The sequence below is a fragment of the Ictidomys tridecemlineatus genome, chromosome 3 (genome assembly GCF_052094955.1).
Source record: "Ictidomys tridecemlineatus isolate mIctTri1 chromosome 3, mIctTri1.hap1, whole genome shotgun sequence".
NCBI lineage: Eukaryota > Metazoa > Chordata > Mammalia > Rodentia > Sciuridae > Ictidomys > Ictidomys tridecemlineatus.
Window position 1 is genome coordinate 64,151,957 of NC_135479.1, and position 24,956 is coordinate 64,176,912.

At 52.0% G+C, this 24,956-nt stretch overlaps 1 protein-coding gene across 3 annotated transcripts in view; it reads left to right on the forward strand.

Annotated features, from left to right (window-relative positions):
- The window catches only part of LOC101959776 (potassium inwardly rectifying channel subfamily J member 12), a 72,382-nt gene that overhangs the window by 33,422 nt on the left and 14,004 nt on the right, over window positions 1–24,956 (forward strand). Inside the window, exons 2-4 of one of the 3 annotated variants that reach the window (XM_078043070.1) lie at window positions 490–540; window positions 701–985; window positions 2,967–5,093. The exons of 1 other annotated variant lie outside the window; for it this stretch is intronic. In XM_078043070.1, coding sequence (XP_077899196.1) covers window positions 736–985; window positions 2,967–4,327 — 1,611 coding nt within the window. In that variant the 5' untranslated portion in view covers window positions 490–540; window positions 701–735 and the 3' untranslated portion in view covers window positions 4,328–5,093. Of the gene's footprint in view, window positions 1–489; window positions 541–700; window positions 986–2,966; window positions 5,094–24,956 lie in introns of those variants that run through there. One more of the 3 variants, XM_005339436.3, reaches the window with a different exon arrangement.

Below are 24,956 nucleotides of genomic sequence, written 5' to 3' on the forward strand. Positions count from 1 at the left end.
TCAGACAAGCCTGCCTACCTCGGGCTGAGGGTTCTGTCCTACATTTCTTAAATTGAGTCCTTAAAGGCTGCAGAGTTTTGTAACCTTGCCGCCACGCCTGTGTTTGTGTGGGGAGCGTTCCACTGGGCATTTGGCAAGAGTGTGGTGCCGGGTTCCTACTCCTGAGCCTCTTCTGGGTCTTTCTTGTGGTTCTGTGTTCACTAAATACTCAGCCAGGGGACTCTCCACATCTCTAGGAGTCTGTCTCTGATACACAGGCGTGTGCAAGTGCACACACACACACACACACACACACACACACAGAGTAGAACAAGATCCCAAGAAGCTAAGGGCTGACACTCTGGGGGTTCCAACTCTTTCTCTACTTGGTTTTGGGGTGTTTTTTTTTTTGGACAAGAGACTTTGTTCCAAATCAGTTTCTGGCTCCGAGAAATGAGGAAGCCGTTGTGAACTTGACCTTGCGGATTTTTCTCTGTGTGGTTTTTTTAGGAGGAACATCATCTGAAGTGGGAGTTCCCAGGCCTGTATGACACTGTCTAGGTGGGTCTCAGGTGCCCAGTCCTGGCAGAAATGCCAGGAGCCATTTGTAGCACCCTTGCCTGCCTAGTAGCTGGCCAGAGGCAAAGCCGCTGGACACTGGGAGCAGGGGCCAGGCTGGGTCTGCCTGGCCTTTGATTCTCTGCGATTCTGTTTCCTGCAGGCCTCCATCTGCTCAGAGCACTAGCTGGAGCAGCCATGACTCGATGGACATCCCTCCAGGCCTCCAGGCCACACAAACCTGCCCCCTGTGATCTGGCGGCCCCCCGCCGGCGTCTGAGTGCCCCGACCCTGGCCGCCTCCCCCTGGAGGGTCCGGGAATCTGGGGCTGAATCATCTCTCCAGAACAGCCCCGGGGCTCCCCACCCCTGCCGAGTCCCCTCCTCCTGGCCCAGGCAGAAGGAGCGGCTACCAGTGTGGCCTCAGGCCTCAGCTCCGCAGACCCAGGGTGAGGTGGTCAGCTGGAGCAGCTGTGGGGGAAGGACAGAGGAGGACAGGTGTTCTTCCGCCGAGCAGAGCCTTGTTCCGTGGTGGAGCACTTTGCATTAGACGCGAGGGGTTTGAATCTCAGCTCGGCTGCTTGATGGCTTGGTGGCTTGAGGGCAGTCACTTAACCTCTCTGAACCTCCATTCAGGGAGTAGATGTGACAATGGTAGTTACCTCCGTAGGTTGTCAGAAGATGATCTGAGGGCAGTAGCTGTGTCTGGTCTCAAGGTACCAATCTGTTCAGCTCTTGCTGAGGTTTTTCAAGCCTCTGTAGCTCTGAGCATCTTATACTCAACAGGCCACAGGGCTCGGCAGCACTGGTCCGGCACAGACCCTGGGCTGATGTAGCTAGCAGTGTGGCCTTCCTCCTTACCTGAGGTTGGAGGCTGTGCCTGGCTCCTGTGGACTTGGTCCGGAGCTGCGTGGCACAGATGGGCTGAATCCTGGCATTACCACCTTGGGCCTGGTGTCCATAGTGGGTGCTCAGCCATCCGGGACTTTCTGGACACCTCAGTGCCTTTCTGGTTCTGTGGAGGCAGCTATTAGAGGCTCTGTCTGGCTCTGACCTTGTGGCATGACCAGGTGGGGATGGGGGGTCCACGGGGCCTCCATGGTCGGCCCAGCTCCTCAGCATCCTGCAGACAGCAGCAGGTCCCAGCTCTCTCCTCCTTCCACCTCAGCCCAGCAAGACAGACTACTGTACTCTAGATGGCATCCGCGGCCATAGGACCAAACAATGCTGTGACTCCTAGGATGACACCAACTGGCCTGTGTGGCACTGTGGGGCGAGGGGCAGGGTGGCTCAGCCTGTGCATCCTGGGCCTGAGAGCAGGTTGTTCAGCTGTCCAGGTACCATGAGGTGCCGCAGGGCCTGCTCTGGGAGGGCCTATATTGTAGGCATGATGGAGTGTGGCAGGTGGCTCAGAGCTAGGGGCCCCTTCCGAGTGGGCCCAGGGTGGTGAAGGGAGCAGGTGACACTTGTGAGCACTCCCACAGGGCAGGGTGAGGGCCCCGTGGTCCTCATTTTAGGAAAGCAGGACATGGAGAGGCTCCTGGGCTGAGGTCCGGGGTAGCCGTGAGTCACCCCTGTCTGGATGGCTACCCCTCAGTGCTGCCCATGAGGAGATCCCAGGTGTGGCCTGTGGGGGCCTGAGTGGGCGCCGTAGGCAAGGTACACAGGCGTCAGAGGAGTGCTTAAGGCGTCTGAAGTGAGGGGTGCAGAGAGTGGGACTGGCAGGCGCTGTGCTAGGCCCCGGGGTGGGCGAGAGAGCAGTAAACAAGGTAGAAAGGGGCCTTGCTGACAGGGAGCAGGCGGTCTCTGGTGGGGACCCTGGTCAGCGCAACCCTGTCTGCGACATTTTGCTATTGTTGCCATTGTTGTCCCATCAGAGGGTCCATTCTGTGGGGTGACAGCTGGGACGGGGCATCCAATCCTCCCGGGGTGTGCGGCGGCCTCTGGAGATGAGGGGGGGGGCAAGCAGCAGGGGGATGTCTGGTGGGGGGGCACCCAGCCCGGCAGGTGAAGGGGGGGTTCGGAGTGAGGTCGGCGGGGTCAAGGGATGCAGAGGATTCAAGAGCATCCTGGGGCTCCCCACGGACACCACAGGGTGAGGGATTTGGGCAGCCACCGGGGAGGCAGCCCCTGTATGGTCCAGGAGGGCGATGATGGGGACTGAGGCTCGAAGGTGGGAGGAAGCGTTGGATCCTAAACATATTTTGAAAGCTGGCCTCTCAGTGTCGCGGTCAGAGGAGTTAAGATGAGTCCAAGAGTTTGGGGGAGGCCAAGGGAGGCCATTTTCCAAGCTGAGAAGGTGGAGTTAGGGAGTGGGCTTAGGATAGGAGGGCAGAGGGGGCTCAGTTTTGGAGGGGAAGTGGGGAGGCCCTGGTGGGGACAGTGGAGGAGACAGGGCCAGCCACACACCCACTGTCCTTTTCGTTGCAGGAGCCCTCCCACCTGGAGGCAGCCGGGGGGCGGGTCAGGGCCCCCCGAACCCCGGGATGACCGCGGCCAGCCGGGCCAACCCCTACAGCATCGTGTCGTCGGAGGAGGACGGTCTGCACCTGGTCACCATGTCGGGCGCCAACGGCTTCGGCAACGGCAAGGTCCACACGCGGCGCCGGTGCCGCAACCGCTTTGTCAAGAAGAACGGCCAGTGCAACATCGAGTTCGCCAACATGGACGAGAAGTCACAGCGCTACCTGGCGGACATGTTCACCACCTGCGTGGACATCCGCTGGCGCTACATGCTGCTCATCTTCTCGCTGGCCTTCCTGGCTTCCTGGCTGCTCTTTGGCGTCATCTTCTGGGTCATCGCCGTGGCCCACGGCGACCTGGAGCCGGCCGAGGGCCGGGGCCGCACCCCGTGCGTGCTGCAGGTGCACGGCTTCATGGCGGCCTTCCTCTTCTCCATCGAGACGCAGACCACCATCGGCTACGGGCTGCGCTGTGTGACCGAGGAGTGCCCCGTGGCCGTCTTCATGGTGGTGGCCCAGTCCATCGTGGGCTGCATCATCGACTCCTTCATGATCGGTGCCATCATGGCCAAGATGGCGCGTCCCAAGAAGCGGGCGCAGACGCTGCTGTTCAGCCACAATGCCGTGGTGGCCCTGCGCGACGGCAAGCTCTGCCTCATGTGGCGGGTGGGCAACCTCCGCAAGAGTCACATCGTGGAGGCCCACGTGCGGGCGCAGCTCATCAAGCCCCGGGTCACGGAGGAGGGTGAGTACATCCCGCTGGATCAGATCGACATCGATGTGGGCTTTGACAAGGGCCTGGACCGCATCTTCCTGGTGTCGCCCATCACCATCCTGCACGAGATCGACGAGGCCAGCCCGCTGTTCGGCATCAGCCGACAGGACCTGGAGACGGACGACTTTGAGATCGTGGTCATTCTGGAGGGCATGGTGGAGGCCACCGCCATGACCACGCAGGCCCGCAGCTCCTACCTGGCCAACGAGATCCTGTGGGGCCACCGCTTTGAGCCAGTGCTCTTTGAGGAGAAGAATCAGTATAAGATTGACTACTCCCACTTCCATAAGACCTACGAGGTGCCCTCCACGCCCCGCTGCAGTGCCAAGGAACTGGTGGAGAACAAGTTCCTCTTGCCCAGCGCCAACTCCTTCTGCTATGAGAATGAGCTGGCCTTCCTGAGCCGGGACGAGGAGGACGAGGCCGACGGAGACCAGGACGGCCGCAGTCGAGATGGCCTGAGCCCCCAGCCCCGGCATGACTTTGACAGGCTCCAGCCCGGCGGCGGCGGTGCCCTTGAACAGCGGCCCTACAGGAGGGAGTCAGAGATATGAGCCACTTTGGGCCTAGGTGCAGCACCCACCCCGCCAGGGAGAGGCCTGGCGTCCTTGGAGCGCTCTGGGTTTTGAGCGGAATGGGCCAGGTGCCCCGGGTTGCAGACTCAGTAGTGTTTTAGTCGTTTTATGTTTCTTCGCCGTAGTCTTGGAAGGTTGGCGGGAGAGTGGGCGGCCAGATTGGCCAGCCCCCAGCCTCAGAGGCTGACCAGGCACAGACAGGGCAAGGAGGTGGTCTCCTACGGGGAGTAGCGGGGGTGCCTGGCCTTAAGAGCCAGGTCCTCTGCCTGAAGATGGAGCTGGGTAGCCTGCCTAGAAGTGGCTCAGCAGCGGGCCCCACGTCTGTGGTCAAAGGCCGGCAGGCTGCAGTGCACCTTGCTGGTTTTTAACTTGGGGAGAAACACCGGATTTGGGCTTTCTCAATCTTAGCTTGAGTAAGACTGTTTACAAAACAAAAAAAAAAACAAAAACCGTCAACATGCAATTGAAACAATCTTTTTTTTTTTTTTTTTTTTTTTAATTTGTGGGGAGGGAAAGAGGACAATTGGAATCCCATTGGCCTGCCAGGATGCAGGCGGTTGGATGGAAGCTCTAGAAGGTTCCCCAAGGTCGGACTGGCCTCTCCCTGTGTTTGGTGGTGGTGGTGGGGGAGGCCCAAGCAAGCACAGTCCTCCAGGCTCGGTCTGTAGTGCTTAGGGGTGAATTCAGGTCATGTTGGTGATAGAAGAACCATGTTAATCATCACAATAAAAGCTTTCAAATGTCACTGGTGTGGGGTGGGGGGGAGGCTGGCAGGAAGCCGGTCTGATCTTTCCGAGCTTGACTTTGTACCTCAGAGGTGCGTTTCAGGGCTGGGTACAGGACGGGCCCTTGAGGGTTCTCAGCCCCCCACCTACTCATTTCTGCTGGCGGGGAGGGGGGGCGGAGAGCGTCCACCCCAGCACAGGGAAGGGGCGATTGGGAAAGGCCACAGGGGACGGGGCTTCTTGTTGGGAAGCCAGATTCCCCGCCCTGAGAAGGAAGCAGACCTGTCCCCATGCCCCCCGCCCTGGGCCCACAGTGTGAGTCGTGCCTTAGAGACTTGGGGTTGTCCCACTCGAGTTGTTTCTGTTTTTATTGGACTTGCCGGTCCTCCTCTGCAGTCTCCGTCTCCCCTCCTGAAGTCCCCCCGCCAGCCCCTCTTGTCTGCCCTGGGACGGGGGTGGCAGAGGCTGTGCCCGCCAGGCCCAGGGCAACAATCCTGCCTGCCCCTTCCTCCCCCCCACCTGAGGCTGGACAGGTGAACCCAGGAAGGTCCCCCACCCCACCAGGCTGTGGTAGGTGGCTTCCTGCGAGTTTAGGAAAGGGATAGGAATGGTCATCCTCCTCCGACCCGCTGAGATGGCCAAAGCCAAGTTGAGACGTGGGCCGTGAAACAAAGAGATCCTTCTCTGGCTTCAGAGCCTCCACCTTCTTCATCCTCCCCGAGGAGAGAGCCGTGAAGGGGGTCTAACTGGCTTGGTGCCTGGGGTCGGGGGTGCTCAGGGACACCCCAGCTCCCGTGCCCTGACGTCGGCCTGCCACCATGCGTCCTTATCCTTCACCAGGAACAGGCTGGAGGCCCGTGGTCACTGGCATTGGTGCTGCCAGCCCTGTCTGGTTCCCCGCTGGCAGGAAGAAGCGCCCTCCTTCCTGAGCTTCCCCAGGATGGCGGAGGGAGGCCGTCCTCCCCGGGCCTCGCCCCTCAGGGAGGCGATCATTAGAAAGCGGGTGTCTCCCCTGTCCTGACTGCCCAGATTGCTCCAACCCCCTGTGCCCCACAAGACCAGCTGGGAGCCGGAAAGCACCGGAACGCTCTGGCCCAAGTGGGGAAACTGAGGCAGAGAGTGGCAAGGGTGGCGTGCAGTGGGTGGGGTGTAGGAGGCTCCTGCCTCTTCTCTCCACTTTCGGGCCACCGAGGGTTGGAACACTGGCTCCCACTTCTCTGCACGGTGCCTGGGGCAGGAGGCAGAGACACCCAGCGCCCCCCCACCACCCGGAGGTAAGCCTGACTCCAGGCTCTCCACCCCAGCCTCTGACCTTACCCTAACTTCTGGCCTGGAAGCTTCAGCCCCAGACTGTTTTCTTTTTTTTCTCTCAGGATCTGCTGGAGCCACCTCGGCTCCTTCTGGACTCCTGGGCTTGGCCCCTGTCTCCAAAGCCTGGCTTTTCTAAGCCTTGGCTTTGGGGGACTCTTTGAGGGTGGAGTTGGCATGAGAGTGCTTGGTTCTCACCACTCCTGCTCCGATTGCCAGGCTGAGAGACGAGAGGGACAAGGGTGGCCCCTGGGCACTGGGTGCCTGCCTAGAGTCTGTGCCCTGCTTTGTCCTTCCGGGCCAGGAACGGGGGCGGGGGTGTGTGTGGCCTCCTACTCCCTGCCTCGCCTCCAGACTGGAACCCAAGGTCTCTGCGTCCCACCAGGGTCTGCTCTCCAGCCCTCCCTGAGGCGTGGTCTGCCTCTTAGGCCCATCCTCCCAGGTCCACCACACTGGGCCTGAATGGTCAGCCTCCAGCCCCTGCGGGAGAGCAGCCCAGTGCTGTCTTTCATCTCTCACCAAAGGCAAGGCAGATCCGCGTTTTCAGATGCTTCTGCCCTCTTCCCCGTCCCTGTATTTATTTATTTATTTATTTATTTATTTATTTATTTATTGCTTGTGCTAAAGACCAAAATAGTCCCCTCTTTAGTGCCCTGGATGCGGGAGGCAGGATGTGGGGAGCCTTATGTGGGGTCCGGGAGACTGGCCTCCCGGGGAGTGTGTGGGGAAAGGAGGTGTGTGTGTGTGTGTGTGTGTGTATGTGTGTGTGTACATGACTGTCTCCACATGTGTCTTTGGAGTGACAACATGGATCTGTTAGTGCGTGCGTGTGTCTACCCACCGGTTGGTGTGCGTGCTTTCCGTGCGGGGCTGGTATCGTGCTGAGGCTGGGCGCCCACTGGTCAGATTGGACCCTGACCTCAGATTGTTGGTACAATCCAACCTGATGGTTCCCGGCTCTCTGATGCAGTCTGTGGACGGACGGGCGTGTGTGCCACCGTGGGGCATTGCAGGAGAGCATCTGTGTCTGGATTGCGTGTTGGAGGCTGTGGGTGTGTGTGTCCATGAGAACACATGTCCATGCGTGTGTGTGTGTGTGTGTGTGTGTGTGTGTGTGTGAGTGTGTGGGTCCTGGAGGAGTGTGTGTGTGGGTCCTGGAGCTGTGTGTTTGTGTCAGTGGGGTGGTGAATCCTTGTGCAGCCTGTGTGGTCGCTGCTCAGAACACAGGCAGCCACCCCCCCAACCCTGCTGGTGCTGTGCCGCCCGGTCCCCGCCCAACCAAGGGTTCTGGGGCGGCGGGCGGGAAGGAGCCACCGTCAGGAGGCCCCTGTACGGGGTGTCTGCCCTGCGTGAGGTCAATAGAATGTCAAATCTATTTTAAATGGTGAAACAGGAGAATTTTCATGTTATTTTCAATACATAGCGGTATCTAAAGATGTAGGCCACAAGACTAGATCACATTAAATGCATTTTGATCTCTTTGAGTGCCACTGTGTCGAGATGTGTGTCTGTCCCCTGCCTGGCTGCGCTGAGTGCCGGGCATTCGCTGCCTCCTCAGTGCCCGAGGAGGGGCCACGGGGCTCCCAGAGCCTATTTTCAGGGCTGGATTTGGGACATAGCAGCACTAGGGTGAAGGGACAGAACGCGGCCTCCCTGAACTGTCTCCCACGGACACCACACCTCCTGGCCAGCTGCTCATTCTCCCTGCCCATCTTCCTTCCTTCTGCAGACATGTGCTGTGCCCCGTAGACCCTCCCAGAGCTCCCTCAGAAGCGAGCAGCTGCCCCTGATATGGGCAACACTGTTCCCATGGAAAGAAAGGAGAGGAGGGTCTTGGGGTCTGCAGTGGGACTGGGGGTGCCATGGTACACCTGCTCAGATGATGCAAAGAGAAGCGGGTGGGGCTGGGGGTGGAGGACGGACCCTTGCAGACAAGTGTTGCCAGCAGGGGACGTGCATGGCACATCTTCGGGAAACCAGACTCCTGTGTGCCAAGGGGCTCGAACTCTGGCATCTCCGTCTTCCACGGGAGCATCCTTCCCTTTAACCGACCTATTTCCACCTGTCGGTTCTCTACTCCTCCGCCTCAGTGAAGGACCTGGGGGATCCTCATTCTGTGAGATTGAGATATTGATCCCAGGTGACCCAATAAAAAGCCCCTGGTCATTCCTAGGTCATGAGGACAGGTTCTGGAGTCCACGGGGTGGGGGTCTTGTGGGGCTGGGGCCATACTGGTCATAGAGGCTTCTTGGAGGAGGAACTTCCCTCCGATGAGACCTTAGAGCTTGTGGCTTTGTCTGGTGTGGGATCCCTTCCCTTGGCTCTGGAGCCGCTCTGGGCTCCCAGATGGCACAATCTAAGCCGATCGGAGTCAGAACATTGTGGCCTTGCTCTGTCCTCTCATCCCAAAGACATTCCCACAGTACTGACCATTGGGCACGGGTCCCCAGGAGCATGAAAATCTGGCCCCTGTTAATACCACATATTATTTAAATTTGTGCCATCTGAGCTCACAGCCTCTTGTCCCCTGTCTCCTGGCTGTGCTGAAACCCCAGGGGACCCCTGGGTCGGATTCCAAGCCACTGGCTTGCTGGGGTACCCAGATGATTCCTTTCCCCTTGGCCCCATCAATGTCCCTATCAATAAAAAGCCTATTTGTAACAATTGCTCACAGATTCGGTGACAGTGCGTAGGGCCAGCTCAAGGTCACAGCCAGGAAGATAGTGCGGGGGGGGGGGCCTATCCCAGCCCTGTGTGGGGCCGGAGCCAGCCCTCTTCCTCCCTAGAGATGAAATGAACCTACCTCACACCCTGCTTTCCCACAGGCAGAACCGGGCTGCGGTTGGGGGGTGAGGGGATGAGGTTAATTGAGCACCTGCTGGCTGGAGCCCCGAATCCTAAAAGCACTTCTGTTGATCCTGGACTCGCTCCTGCCAGGCAGGTCCCGGAGATACCATGACTGCGTTTTGGAGGCAATTGGTGGTGGGGCATTAGAACCTGGCCCAAGGTTACCAAGAGGGTCGTTATCTGGGCCGGGCCCTGAGCCAGACCTCAAGCCCCACCTGTCCTGTGGCTCTCCTGTTGGGTCAAGTGACCCAGCTGTCCCAGTGGATCCCTCGGGGCCTCTGCCTACCAGGGACAGGGCTAGAGCTAGAGTCTAAGCCAGCAGAGGGAGGGGCCAGGTCCCTACTCTAGACCCACCCTGTATGTCTGCAGCGGAGGCCCCTACAACTTAGTGTGTATGGGGGAAGCACCCATGGGTGTTGCCTTGCCACCAAGGGACCAGATCTGCCTATTTGCTTCCTGGCCATGTGGGGACCTCCAAGGGCACCCCCCCAATCTCCCTCTAGTCCACCGCCACTCAGCACCAGAGAAGTCTTAAAATCCAAATTAAGCCACGTAACACCCCTGCCCGAAACCTTCTCTTGCTTCCTGTCACACTGAAAATCAGATCCCAACCCTGCCCTGGCCCTGGGTCTCCGGGCTAAATGGGGGACAGTATGTGCTCCTGGTGTACTTGGGGGATGGAGTGCAGTGCCTGTGGCTTTCCACCTCCCAACAGGGTTCCAGGGTCCTGCGATCCTCATCAACCTGCAGATCCCCTTTCCCTGACCCAGTCTGGAGAGCATCTGGTCATCAGGCCAGGAGATACCAGCCCAGCCTGGGGTCAAAGGCCACAGAAACCGGGAACTCGGAGCAGAGGAGGGTGGGGGGCCCTAGGCTGGAGGGGACTTGGTTCCTAGGAAGGCTCTGGGTCCCCCCTCCCCCTACTTTCTTTCTCTGTGCTGCCAAGAAAGTACAGAAGGGGGCCCTCTTCACCCAAGGCTGGGCTGAGACCTGGAAGGCCTGAATCCTGGATTCCTTCCCCTCCTGAAGAAGCCATGTTATCAGTGCTCCCGTCTGGGCCTGTTTGGGGAAGTGAGAGCCCCATCCAGCCCTTGGTATGTTATGAGCTGCCACTTTGTCTGGACGGTGACTGGGCGTCGGGGGCATGGTGAGAAGCCAGACCAGCCTGGCTTCTGCTCTCAGGGGCTTTCAGGCTGCAGATGACAGGGACTTGCTCTGAGTCCCCTACAAGTGGGGATTCTGGTGCACAGGACTGGCCCAGGGAGCATATTCCAGGTAATCGGGGAGGGAGGCAGCGTGGGTCGGAAGGTGGAGAGTGATGGGTGTCTACCTGGAATCCAGCTCAGCTGCACCCTCCTCAGGGAGGTGAGCGCAGAGGGGCCATCCCGCACGAAGGCCAGGGGGCTTGGATCTGTACCCTTCACCAGTCAGTCCTTGGCGGAGGCCACCCTGAGAATGGGGGAGGGGCTCTGCCATTTCTGAACAAGGTGGCTCCTATCCACCCAGGAGATTCTTCCAAGAAAAGTAACCGGGGATGGGAGGTTCTCCCAGTGACAAGGCCCAGGCTTGGCACCACAGAGCTATAACAGTAAGTAACAGTGAGATCCCCAGGTTGGAATGGGACACACCTAGGGCGCTGTGGGGGCAGGCAGAGGGAGGCCTGGATGGCTGGAGGGACCAGTGGGCTTTTCTGGGAAGCATGCTTCCTTGGAGGTCTGAGTGCTAAGTGGGTCTCTGCCAGGTGCATGGGGGGATGCTGCCCAGGAAGAGGGATCAGCACAAGCAAAGGCCCTGAGGTGGGAGAGAGTAAAAGGAGGTGGCTTGACTGGGCCGAGGTGGGGCAGATCCCAAAGAGCCCGATGGACTGTGCACAGAGGCCATGGACTCCAGGCAGGGCCCAGCCTTCATCTCCTAGGCCTCTGCTGCAGCATCGTCCTCTCCCGGATGTCACCCTCAAGATGACATTTTTTTTTGTTTTCATGGCTGTGACCCAATATTCAGAAGAGCAAACACCTGGTGCCCAGTAGGTGCTCGAGAAATCCTTGTCTGCTCCAACAAGAGAGAAAAGAACCAGAGGAGGTCAAAGCTCTGCACTGTTTCTTGTCCTGGGGAGGGACCTGGGCTCTGCTGCAGGGCTGGGGAGGACAGTGTCCACTGGTGACTTGGAACAAAGACGGGTAAGACCCACAGAGGTCCAAGAGGACTCTTTTGTGAAGCCAGCAGCCCCTAGCTGCCTTGGATGACCAGGGAATCCACTACCGGGGATCTTAAAAAAAAAAATGCCCTGTGCCGTGTGTGAGCTTCTTCCAGAATAACATTTTGAAAAGACAGAACCGAGAAGAAAATACATAGCGCTTCAAAGGAAACGCATTCTACTGAAATGCAGTTATTCCAACATGAACAGACACGTTTGGGATATATGAAGAGTTGTGTTTCTTCACTGGCCGGCAGGGCCCATCTACACTGACCCTTGCTGCTCTTTCAAGGTGTCCCTATGGGGTACAGTGGGGGCACACCTGTAATCCCAGCAAAGCCAAAGGTTGAGACAAGAGGACAGCAAGACTGAGGCCATTTGGGAAACTTAAGTAAGACCCTGTCTCAAAATATAAAAAAAATAATAAAAAAGGACGGGGTAGGTAGACCACTGATAAAGCATCCCCCAGTTCAATTTCTAGTACTTAAAAAACATTGTGTCCTGACAAGGTGCAGATGTACCTCCGGCTCGGAGAGGGACAGAATTGTAGTCACCATGGCTGCCACGGATGGCTTTCATTCCCTGAGTTTTATCCCTGGACTCTGGACTGGACTAGGCTGAGGTCATTTCTTGAACCCTCCATTGCACTTCAGAGGCAGAGCGGCCCCCTTCTCTCCATCCCACCAGGTAGAGATGGCTTCATGGAGCTCTGGGAAAGTCCAAGTGGCCCCCCCAAACTCACTCCAGCACTTGTTCCGAGGCAGGGACTGTGCTGCCAGGGTTTTGTTCGATGGTATTCAGAGGACTCCTCTTCCATGTGCTGCCCAGAAGATGGCGGAGAACAGGGGCAGTGTACGGGGGTGGGGATGGGGAGAGAGGGCTCAGGAGAGGGAGTCTTCATGCCAGCCCGGAAGCCACCCAGAGACGGTGCCTGAGGTGTCTGGATTCAGGAGTGGCCCTGGCTCCTCCTCTCCCCAACTTTGTGCCCTTGCCCGGTGAGCTCATTTCTATGAGCCTCAGTTTTCTCCTCTGTGAAATGGGGGGATCACAAAGCAGCATGTGAGGATTAAATGAGAAAGAATCAGAGAAACTTTTAGTAACAGAGCCTGGCACACAGAGAGGCCACCTAAGTATAAACTCTAACCCTAGAGATTAGATGATCTGGGGGTAAGCACCCCAGGCAGAATGCCTCTGGGTAACATTACCCAGCTACCTTGAAAACCAGGTTGGCAGTGGTTTTTGTTTTTTTTTAAAATTTTTTATTTTTTTGATACTGGATATTGAACCCAGGGACTTGCTCCTGCTAAGCACATGCTCTACCACTGAGCTACACCCTCAGTCTGCAGTTTATTATAAAATCATGCATACTTTGTAGGCGACCCAGCCATTCCGTAACCAGGTGCAACTTACGCGAAATGACAACTTTTATGTTCACACAAAAACTTGTAAGTGGGTGTTTAGAGCAGCTTTATCTGTAATCACCAAGACCAAGAAGCAATGCCAATGCCTCTCACCTGGTGAATGGGCATCATAGGGGATGCTCATAGGGACCCATCACTGGTCTAAAGTGGGGTTATTGGAGGAGTCTAAGAACCAGAGGAGCACAAGACTGTTGAACACAGAGAAGAGCATCCGAGTTATTTTATTTTTGTTTCATTTTCTTGTAGTGCTGGGGATGGAACCCAGGGCCCTGCACATGCTAGGCAGGGGCTCTACCACTGAGCCACATCCCCAACCCAAGCATCCAAGTTTTATTAATTTTACATGTTCAGAGACCCTTACAAGAGAGGGAAAGACACTGTTGGAACAAGATACTTTCACACTTTGTAGACAATGAACAATGACAGAACAAAGAGATTTCAGATCCAGAGGAAGCAGATTTCAGGGGAGTGACTAAGATATATGGGGGTATGAAGCTACTGGAGGATAAGGGTTATAGCAGCAAATGTATGTATTGAGATCCACTGCAGCCCCAATTCCCAGTCTCTAGTGAAAATGATCCTTCTCTCATTCTAGTGTGAGGTAAGCAGCCCTCTTCCATAAAGGGATCCTTACAGCCCGTGCATGTAGGGAAAGGATGACTCTCTATGCAACTATAGTGTCTCCAATGTTTTCAGCTCAAAAGAATCAGTATATACCAAGTCAAGATAGTTTACAGTAGCAGGTCCTTAACGCCTTCATGGGTAACCAAATGGTGGTCCCATGATGGAATCCCACTGAGCGACGAGAAGGAATGGGTACAATAGGAAAGCTCTCAAAGGCATCAAGCTGAATGGGAGAAGCCAGACCCCATAGGCTTCCTGCTGGAGGGAATCCAATAATGTGACCTTCATAGAACATTCTGGAAACTGGCAGTGCCATAGGCAAAGGAGAACTCATCCAAGGGTATGGGGTGGAGGACTGGTGGACCACAGGAGGCAAGAGGGAATTCAGGAGTGGACAACAGTTACTGCATCTTGATTGTCAGGATGGTTAGTTACGTGGATGTATGTGCCTGGGGTTAGAACTGGCAGGACTGCGTACAATCAGGGATGCATATAAGTAAATTACACCTTATTTTATGAAATGGGGAAAGAAAAAGAAGTTGCTGATAAAGTTCACATGCCAAGACAGTGGTGTGTATGGATTTCAGAGAAGAGATCGGGTCTGAGGCTGGGGGCTGGGAAGTCAAAGGTGTGCATGGGACTGATTGATGAGGAGACGTTAAAGACCTCATTAAGATGTCCAGCCGGACAAGCAACAAGGAGTGGGAGGGTCTAGGCATTGGGGACTGGCAGCACAGCAGCTGGAGTTGGGGGTGGTCCAGATGAGGTATCTGGGGGCGGAGCTGAGTTCAGGGTCCATGCGTCTGCCTCTGGATTCCTCACTCACAACTGTGGCTCCCCCTCTCCCAACTACGCTTCTTGCCTACACCCAGACGCACACACACCCAGACCATGAAAACCACAGCCTTTCTAATCTCGGTCCTTCCAATGGCTCTTGGCAGAGTCAAGCTCTATAATTGTTGAGCCAAGCCCTAAGCCCTGCCCCTGGGCTTCTGTTACCACCACCTTGAGACCATATCCTGCTCCCCCCAACCCCATCTGCCTTCCAGCTGGGTCTGGCTGGGGGTGAGTGGAGTGGGATGTTTCAGGGGGTGGAGTGAAGTTGTGGCTGCCGTGGAGGTGCAGCCTGGTGCCCTGGGAGAGTGAAAGAGAAGGGCCAGGCATCTGATATGTGAGGCTTTTAGACCCTGGGGAGCAAGTTCTAGGGACTCCTGCTGAACACATGAGGTGCCTGGGGGGACAGCATCTCTGGGTCACCCCAAGGTCAGGAAAGGTGCTGCCACAGGGGCTATATCTCCCAGCCCCCAAGATGTTGCTTCAGGGCAAGAGGGGTCAATTCTGTTGGAGGGAGGGACTGCAGAGGTGGAGGGGATGGGGCCCGGGGACCTCAGTCAAGGGCAGAATCTTCCAGAGCTCCTGGAAAAAGTCCAAAGAACAGAGACTGGGCTCTGGCCACCTCCCCCAGCATCTCTTGGGGACACTTGGAAGGAGATTGAAAGATGAAGGTGGTCAAATCAATCACCGTTCCAGCCAGGGCCCTTTGCACATGAAAGAATGCAGGATTGATGATGTGGACATGGGACGACCCAGGCAGACCGACTGTGTACCACCCAGGCTGCTCGGGCAGTGTCGGGGGCCTTCCCAACCTGGCTCCTTCTCCTGCCACACCCCATCTCTGCAGACAGCACACAAGCCACTGAGTAGTGTCCCATACGGTTAGGATTTGGATATGAGGTGTCTCCCCCGCAAAGCTCCTGTTCATACAGAAATCGTCGGAGGTAAAATGATTAGATTCTGAGAGCTGTGACCTCGTTGGCCAATCCTAGTTTGAAGGGACTGGCTGCCTGGTATCTCCAGGAAGGTGGGCTGGATCTGGAGGAGGTGGATCCCCCACCACCCCTGCTGCTTCCCGTCCACCATGAGATGAGCTGCTTTCTTCTTCTGGGCCTTTAGGCTGTGATAGTCCTGCCTCATCTCGGACCCATAATAATGGAATTGGCTGTCTCAGGATGGAGGCTTCTGAAATGGTGAGCTTCAGATAAACTTTTCCTCGTAAAGTTGTTCTTGTTGGTCATAACAAGGAAAAAGCTAACTAAAACACACTCCAGCATCGCTAAACAGAGCACGACAAACATAGAACAGAGAGAGACAGGGAGACAGTTGGACACATGTCTAGACAGAAGACTAACAAATGGATTATATGAAAACAGACAGCGGAACGACGGAGAGATAGACAAACAGGTGGAAAGGTGGACCGACAGGCAGATATAAAGACAGAAATGAATGCAGAGAAGTGGACAGATGGCTGGCAAGACCAACAGCTTGTGAGACAGGTGCACAGACACAGACAGAAGACAGACTGGCAGGCAGACAGATAGATGGACAGGTGTCTGCTTAAAAGGCACATCCTGATTTTTTTTCCCCTCCAGTGCTTTTGGATCTATGTTGCCTGACGTTGACTGAACCTAGACTCTGCCTGATTAAGTTACAGCCGAACTTGTCCTGGGGGGGGGGTGCCGGGAGAGCAGGGTGGGCTGGCATCACCTGTGTACCCTCCCTGAGCTGGACACAGGGCCCTCTCCAGGTGGGCGTGGGTACATATAAAATTGGTAGAGGGGTTCTGAAGTCCAGCTGTCGTGTGGTGTGGGGAATGCGAACAGGAGCAGGGCTGACAGCAAGCCGCTCTTCAAACCTTACATGATGAAGGAAAAACCTCCATGGGTTATGGATCAAGGGTTCGTGTTCACTGTATTTTCATTAAAATGCACAAAATGAATAGTAGAAAAAAATTTAACTGATGTTAAATTTAAAGACTCTGTTGACTTTTAAAACTACCTTGATTTAGGTAAAGCAGAAAGCAGTAGCTGTCCTCCCCCAGCCCCACTCCAGTCCCTAAAAGCCACCGACTGGCCCTTGGTTGAAAAAGATCCAGATAATGAACCCTCCTATCTTTTACTAAGAATGTGAGGAGGTTGAACAGTGAAGGTCTGGGTATTTTTATTTTATTTTTTCGGTACTGAGGATTGAACTCAGGAACACTTTACCACTGAGCTACCTTGCCATCCCTTTAAAAAAAAACACTTTTTTTTTAGACAGAGAGTCACATTCAGTTGCCCATGCTGGCCTCAGATTGGCCATCCTTCTGCCTCAGCCTCCCGGGAAGCTGGGATTACAGGTGTGCGCCTCCTCATCTGGAAAGGGCCGAGTATCTTCTCAGGGACAAGAAGCAGAAATGTGCACATAATATAGAAAACCTCAGAGCCCGAGTCCCAGACCTGGTGAATTTCATCAGCTGTTGGTCCAACTCATTCTGCAAGTTACCATCCTTTGGGGAGGCTGGACCGTGCACAGGGAGGCATTGCTGTGTGGAGCCTGGTTAGCAGGCGTGGGCATCAGCACATCTGTCCACAGCTGCAGCGACCCTAAGAAGGAATGCACTTGGGGTAGCAGATCAACCACCGAGAGAAGGGTCTGGAGAAAGGAACTCGAAGTCCCAGGCCACAGGTAACTCTGAGCCCTGAGTCAGTACTGAGTGAGTCTGGGGTAGGTGGTCCTGAAGCCGTTCTGTGTGTGTGTGTGTGTGTGTGTGTGTGTGCGTGTGCGTGTGCGTGTGTGTGTGTGCGTGCGTGTGTGTGTGTGTGTGTGTGTGTGTGTGTGTTTTACCAGTTTATGAACTAACAAAAGCTCCCTGATGTCAGCAGGGAAAATCCTGGTGCTTACACGTACAAAAATCAAATAAAAAGCGTTTGAAAGATGAAGACATCGCCAGGCTGATGTCTGGATGTGTGGCATATTTACATTTTTTCCGTGTTAGCAAAGGGCGCGTTTTTTTTTTTTTTTTCCGCCTTAGCAAAGGGTTTCTCTGTGAGGGCTTGCAGATGTGGCTCTGTTCGGAAACTGGCACGGAGGACGTCACTCCTCAGGGTAGTCATTACCGAACTCTACTTTTAACCATGAATTCAAGATTCTGGGCAAAACGTTGCAGTTTTTGATGACTTTCAAATGATCTCAAGGGCCAGATCTTATACGGGATCGGAATACTCTCTGCTCCTTGAAGGTTTGATGTGAGAGTACACATCAAGCTTTTCATACTTTCATTTATTTTATTTTTATTGGTTTTGTATTTAAGGGGAAAACTCTCATCAAAATTCTACCCTGAAGCCATTGTCCTGGCTTGTCCTAAACAAGGGATTCTAGTTGGAGCCAGTAGGGGGCAGAAAAACATCAGTCACTGGAAAATGTTGCTCAGCCTGGGGACAGTAATAAACTCTGGGCATTCTAATGTCCTTGATTCTGCTACGTTTGCTTGTTAACGTAACTCTGGGACCTGTAACAGGTCCATACATTCTTAACCAGCACAGCTGACTCTTCTGATTTTCACCAGCACTAGACATCCAAATATCTTTTTTTTTTCACCAATAAGACGGCAGAGGACACAGGGTAGAAAAATAACAAAAATCCCCTTAAAATTATTTCCGTGGAAGGTGCCAAGGGATCAGATGAGATTGTCAACATCAATGAAGAATGAATATTTTTCTGGGTTTAGCAATTTTAAACTTGTCTTTTTTTTTTTTGCCTTTGTATTGTATTATTTACTAATTCTACAGTCACGGGAATATATTTGCTGATCAAAGAGAATGGCATTTGGAAAATACAAGTGATCAAAACTGGGTCTCCATTATTTTCTGTCTTGATAATGTTAGCAGTGATGTGGCTCCTTCCTTCAGCTGCTGGCAAAGATCAAATCTCTGTTCATCGGTATCTAACATGCAAAAATAAAACTGTCACCTCAGATGATGTACTTATAGATAGGTAAATATTTCAAGATGCATCCTGGATTTTTAAGACTCCAAATTAAGTAGGAATATACCAATATGTATGAATCAGATAAAGAACCGTTGTTTTGGAACAAAGGAACTTAAATTATCAGAAGCATTCCCACTGAAATGAGCGAGGAGGCGAGGCCTGAATCCTTAAGGTGCTGGAGCACTAATGAAAGGAAAAGCTTAAGGCACAAACAGAAGGAATCAAAGTATCTGTGTTGAGCAGATAACACGGTTCTTTGGGGGGTAAAAGGAAGCTTCCCTTTTGTACTCTTAATGAAGCACAATATTCATGATGCATGAAAATGATAGAGATCCCACATGTCAGAGTCCCTTGGAACACAACCACAGTTATCCTTTTATGGATTTTGAGTGGCTGCTTTTGTACAGTTATGGCAGAATTTAGTATTTGTGAGAGAAACCACATGACCTGCACAGCTTAAAATATTTAATATCTTACCATTTATAGCAAGATTTTTAGTAACTCTGATGTCAGCTCTGAAAAGCAGCCAGCTTTATCTATTTTGTACACGGATGTGTTCTAACTCACAAGGAAGGCACTCGCTGAATTTATACGTAGTGAATGGACGGAGGGATGAATTTCCGGATGGAGGGGTGGATGGATGTAGGGATGGACGAGTGAGTGGGTGTAGGTCTGGATGAGCATGTCAATGAATGGGTGGGGATGGTTGGAGGAGTGGATGGTTGCATGCTGGGTAGATGGAGGGATGGTAGGTGGGTGGATTGGTGGATGGCTGGATGATTTCCATGGAGTGTTGGAGTTGACCCGTGGTTGAAGACCATAAGTTTATGGGGAGTCCAATCTATGATCTTGTGGAAGTTAATTCAAGACATCCCAGCCTCTGACTCAGAAGTAGGTTTAGCAAAGACAAAAACTGGGACTCTCACCAGGAAGAGTAGATGGAAGGGGGTAGATGGGTGGGATGACTGAATGAGGACACAGGGAAAAATACTATTCGTAAGTCAAGGAAATGCCTGATATGGCAGTAGGTCCGAGGCAGATGGGTTGCATTATTATTACTTCCAGGGTGGACGGGCAAGATGTTCTCACTGGAGAGAGACATCTGGATACAGATTTATTTCCCCTGCTCATCCTGCTTCCAACGAGTCACCACCTCTGACTCACAGATGACTTGTTCGTCCTTTTGGCAGTCCACCCAACATGGCTCTGATCAAGGCAGCCACAGAAGTGAAAGGAAGCGTGGCAGGGGCTAGAGCTCAGGAAGTTCACGGGTGTCTCCAGGTTCTCTGTCTTCCAAAATGTGGGAAGGGAGGCTTTGCTTTCTGAGGCCAAGGAAACAGTGATACCTTTACTGGACTGTAAGTTTTTCTCAGTCGACACATTGTCATGGCGACTACTTCAGTCACTGAATGAAACGTACGATAAACCAACCGTCCTTGCCAACCCCGCCAGGTAGGATCAGAGGAAGGCACACTGTGGTCAGCTCCAGAAATAGCCAGATCCTCCTTCTTGGGACCTGTGAGTCATCCAGGTGGACCTCAGTGTGCTCACAGCTGTCTTTCTAAGAGGGAGTTCGAGGGAGATTTTACCGTGGACAGAGAAGGAGAAGGCAAAGTGACGAGGGAGGGAGCCAGTTGAGTTGATGTGGCCACAAGCCAAGCAAAACCAGCAACCACCAGAAGTTGGAAGAGGCAAGAGCTGAACCCTCCACTAGACCCTCCCCAGGGAGATACAGCCCTGCCCAATGCCTTGATTTCAGCTAGGGGAACTGATTTAGGACTTCTGGCTTCCAGAACCATGAGAGAATAAATTGGTATTGTTTTCAGCCACCACATTTGAGGTGATTTTCTATAGCAATTACAGGAAACTAATATGCACATGTCAAAATTCATGAATTATTTCCTATATTCTTTTCCAATATTAAAATAAAACTAAGTGCTTCCTCTTCTTCATGTGCTCAGTAACTGCTAAAAGGGATAATAAGTAGCTCAATGGTAGAGTTCTTGTCTGACATGCAAGATATAACTTGGAGAAATAACTTGCACCAAGTGGGAAATGGGAAAACTGGTATTTTTAAATACATTTTCTTCAAATGATACACTTTTGGGGGTATGGAAGAAATGAGAATTCAAAAAAAAAAAAAACAAATATGTTTTTATTCCTCCCTTTATTGCCAAAATTTAGGCACACACACAAAATGAACATCCAAAGAGTACATTAAGGTAGATTTGGAGGAGGACAAATAGAAGCCACAGTGTGACAGGCAGAATTCTACGAGGACATTCAACAGTCCTCGCCCTACTTCAATCTCCTCTCCTCACTGCGGTGGAGCCTGGGATAAAAAGCAATATCAGGGGCTGGGGTTGTGGCTCAGTGGTAGAGTGCTTGCCTAGCATGTGTGAGGCACTGGGTTCGATCCTCAGCACCACATAAAAATAAATAAATAAAATAAAGATATTGTGTCCGACTACAACTAAAAAATAAATATTAAAAAAATTAAATAAAAGCAACGTCACTCCCAAGATGATGCTATAGGACATGGCAAAAGCAATCTCTGTAGATGCAGTTAATGTTATTAATCTGCTGACTTTGGGTTAACCAAATAGGCAGTGAATTGGATGGCCTAAACAGCAAAATAAAAAGGGCTGGGGTTGTAGTGTGGCGGTAAAGTACCCCTGGGTTCAATCCCCATTCCAAAAAGAAAAGAAAATAGTAGCTATCCCAGTAGGTGCAGAGTGCTGTCTCACTGTGCTTTTGATTTGCATTTCTCCAAAAAAATGACTAATAATTTTGAGCCTCTGGTGACCCTGAGGGGTGGGGTGGGTGGGGTCTGCTGGGCTCAGGTGGCTGAGAAGGGGCCTTGGGTTTATCTGTCTCCTTTTTCCCTGCCTGGATGCCCAAGACCCCTCTGTGATTGTCCCACAATCTATGATGCGGGCCTGGAACTCTAGTCTGGAGAGCACATTCTTTGCTTCATTGCGTGAGACAGGTGTGAATTTCAGATGATGGAAAATTCAGGTTGGATTTGTCTGCACGTGAGTGAGCCCTGAGCTTGTAGTCCCATCTCGTTTTAGTTGTGTGGACCTAGGAAGCATCTTTCTGACATGTCACAGCACTCAGTGGTGTTCCTATTTCCCAATTTTTTTTTTGGAAAAATGTGGACACAAATCAGGTAATAGAACCCAAGATAGAATAATAGAAGTGGGCCACCTGAAGAAGTCTAATAAAGAAGAAGACTCTTGTCTTCCTTTTCCAATTTCCCTTCCTTTTAAACCTATTGGGATGGAGAAACCTCAGGGATGGGGATTCTCTGGGGACCTGGATGTCATCGACTTAGCACAGGTTTGGGAGAACAAAAAAGAGGCAGGAAGGATGAGGGTTTTTCATTCAAGAATCACAGCCCTTTTACCCATGTGAGGTGGAAAGTTTCAGGGCAGGATCCTAAACACCCTGGCTCAGGCCTGTGGATTAACCTCTTAAGAGAGCTCAGGACATCTGAGGGAGGGGACAGACCCCAGCCACGTTCCCTTTACAGGTCTCACTGGGCTAACCTGCCCCCTTTGTTGAAGAACAACTTAGAGAAGGAAAAGTTTATTTGGCTCACAGTTTCAGAGGTTCAGTCCGTGGAAGGCCGACTCCATTACTCTGGGCATGAACAGTGCTGTCCCTGAAGACAGGGCATAGACTATAGGATTCGTCCTCAGGAGCAGGGTCCTAGACATGCAGCCTGGGTATACCTGAGATCTGAGATTCTGTGTCCCACAATTTTTTTTAATATTTTATTTTTTAAATGTTTTTATTAGTGCATTATAGTGATACATAATAGTGGGGTTCATTTTGACATAATCCTAAATGCATGTGACAGTTTGCTCATTGTGACCCACGATTTAGAAGCACACATAAAAGGATGCTTTATTGGAGGATAATGGGGAATGATCAGTAGAAGGTGTTTTTAAAAATCTCTTTAAGAATGAATAACATGTAGATAATACAGATCTCGATAAATCAATACAGGAGTATCAATCACATCTATAGTTGTCCCTTGGTATCTGTGAAGAGTTGAAGGGTTGGTTCCCCACCAGGAACCAAAAATCTGCAGACGCTTAAATGCTTTGTATAAAATGGCATAGTATTTGCACAGAACCCACACAAATCCTCCTGTATATTTAAATCTTCTTTAGATTACTTATAATATTTAATACAAGGTAAATGAGTTGTTACACTGTGTTGTTCAGAGAATAATGACAAGGAAAGAAGTCTGAACGTGTGTTAGCCAGTTTTTCAGTGCTAGGCTCAAAATACCTGAAAAGAACAACTCAGAGAAGGGAAAGTTTATTTGGCTCACAATTTCAGAGGTTCAGTCCATGGTAGGCTGACTCCATTACTCTGGGCATGAGATAAGGCATGGAGGAAGGGCATGATGGGAGGGGGTGGGAAACTGCTCAGCTCATGCTAGATGGGAAGCAGAGAGGGTGAAAGGAGGGGTCCCAGGACAGATATAGTCCAAGGGTATGTCTCCAAAGATCTACTTCCTCCAGCCATGTCCCGCCTGCCTACAGTTATCACCCAGAAGTCTAACTCTCAATGAATGAATCCAGCAAATGGATTAATCCACTGATGAAGTCAGAGCTCTCGTCATTGCCTAAAAGCTCTCTACCTCTGAACCTTGCTGCATTGAGGATCATGCCTTCAGCACATGCACTTTGGGGAGGACATTCCAGATCCAAACTCTAAAAGTACATGTTGAACACTAATGCAATTTTTTCCCCCAGAATATTTCTTTTTGATCTGTAGCTGGTTGAATTCTTTGATGTGGAACACAAGTATTCAGAGCCATCGAGTATAACCGTTAATCACGAATCTAGCAATGAGTTAAGAAGGCAAATGCTTGAGTGAAGAAAGCAAGACTCAGATCCCACACTTACTGATTTTTCTTGTCTCTCATTAGCAACACAGAGCCAGGAAAGAGAACCACAGAATAGGAGCTTGGTAGATAAGACCCTGCTGTTCCACTTCCACGTTAGTCCCAACCCCTTTCATAGAAGTCCCTGTTCTGGGACCCACTGGCATCAGTTCAGAATAGATCTCAGAAAACAGTCCTCAGAAGAGAGACAAGGAGCTGGACCCTGAGCTCTGATCTCTCCTTCCTTCTTAGTCCCTTCATGGAATTGAACCCTGAGGGGGCTGGGCTTGGGCCTCACCCAGTGAATGATAATGTACGATGTAGCTGAAGAAAAGTGGGGTTTTGGGAGGCTCAAGTTGTCGACTCCCCTGACACTCCTTTACAGAGCACTGGGCTTCTTGCTGGTTGTATTCTGCGTGTTTGTGTTTCCCCACCCAACAAGATTCATGCTGAAGTCCTAATCTCCCACGTGATGACAGTAGCAGGTAAGGTCTTTGGAAAGTGGTTAGGTCTTGAGGGGAATGCGCTCACAAATGAGATTAGTGTTTTTCTAAATGCCACATTTTTTTTTTTATCCATTCATCCACTGAAGGGCATCTAGGTTGGCTCTACAGTTTAGCTATTGTGAATTGTGCTGCTATAAACATTGATGTGGCTGTGTCCCTGTAGTATGCTCTTCTTAGATCTTTTGGGTATAGTCCGAGAAGGGGAATAGCTGGGTCAAATGATGGTTCCATTCCCAGCTTTCCCAGGAATCTCCATACTGCTTTCCATATTGGCTGCACCAATTTGCAGTCCCACCAGCATCATATGAGTGTGCCTTTTTCCCCACATCCTCGCCAACACTTGTTGTTTGTTTTCATAATAGCTTGCCATTCTGACTGGAGGGAGATGGTATCTTAGAGAAGTTTTAATTTGCATTTCTCTGATTGCTAGAGATGATGAACATTTTTCGTATATTTGTCGATTGATTGTATATCCTCTTCTGAGAAGTGTCTGTTCAGGTCCTTGGCCCATTTATTGATTGGGTTATTTGTGGGATTTTTTTTGGGTGCTAGTCTTGTTGAGCTCTTTATATACCCTAGAGATTAGTGCTCTATCTGATGTGTGAGGGGTAAAAATTTGTTCCCAGGATGTAGGCGCCCTATTCACCTCACAGACTGTTTCTTTTGCTGAGAATTTTTTTTTTTTTAGTTTGAATCCATCCCATTTGTTGATTCTTGGTTTTAATTCTTGTGCTATCGGCGTCTTATTAAGGAAGTTGGGGCCCAGCCCCACGTGATGGAGGTTAGGGCCTACTCTTTCTTCTGTTAGACGCAGAGTCTCTGGTTTAATCCCTTGATCCTTGATCCATTTCGAGTTAACTTTTGTGCATGGTGAGAGATGAGTGCTCTTCTAAAAGACACCCCAGAAGGTTAGCTAGCTCCTTCCATCAGTGAGAAGGGGCTGTCCATGATCTGGGAAATGGTCCCTCACCAGATACCAGATCTGCTGGCACCTTGATTATGGACATCAAGCCTCCACAATTACAAGAAATAAATGCCTATTATTTATAAGCCCCAATCCTTGGGATTCTGTCATAGCAGTTTGAATAGACTAGATAGTCATTCAAACCGCAGCTGCCCTGTATCCACATACACTCTCTACAGACCCTTCCTGGGTGTTGTCTTCTTTTCTCCAATGAATGAGAGATGCAGAATCCCAGCATGTGCCTGGCTGCTTGCCACCCAGTGAGTTGGTGTTGTGATGATCACGGGTGGATCTGTCGCTCTGCCCTAAG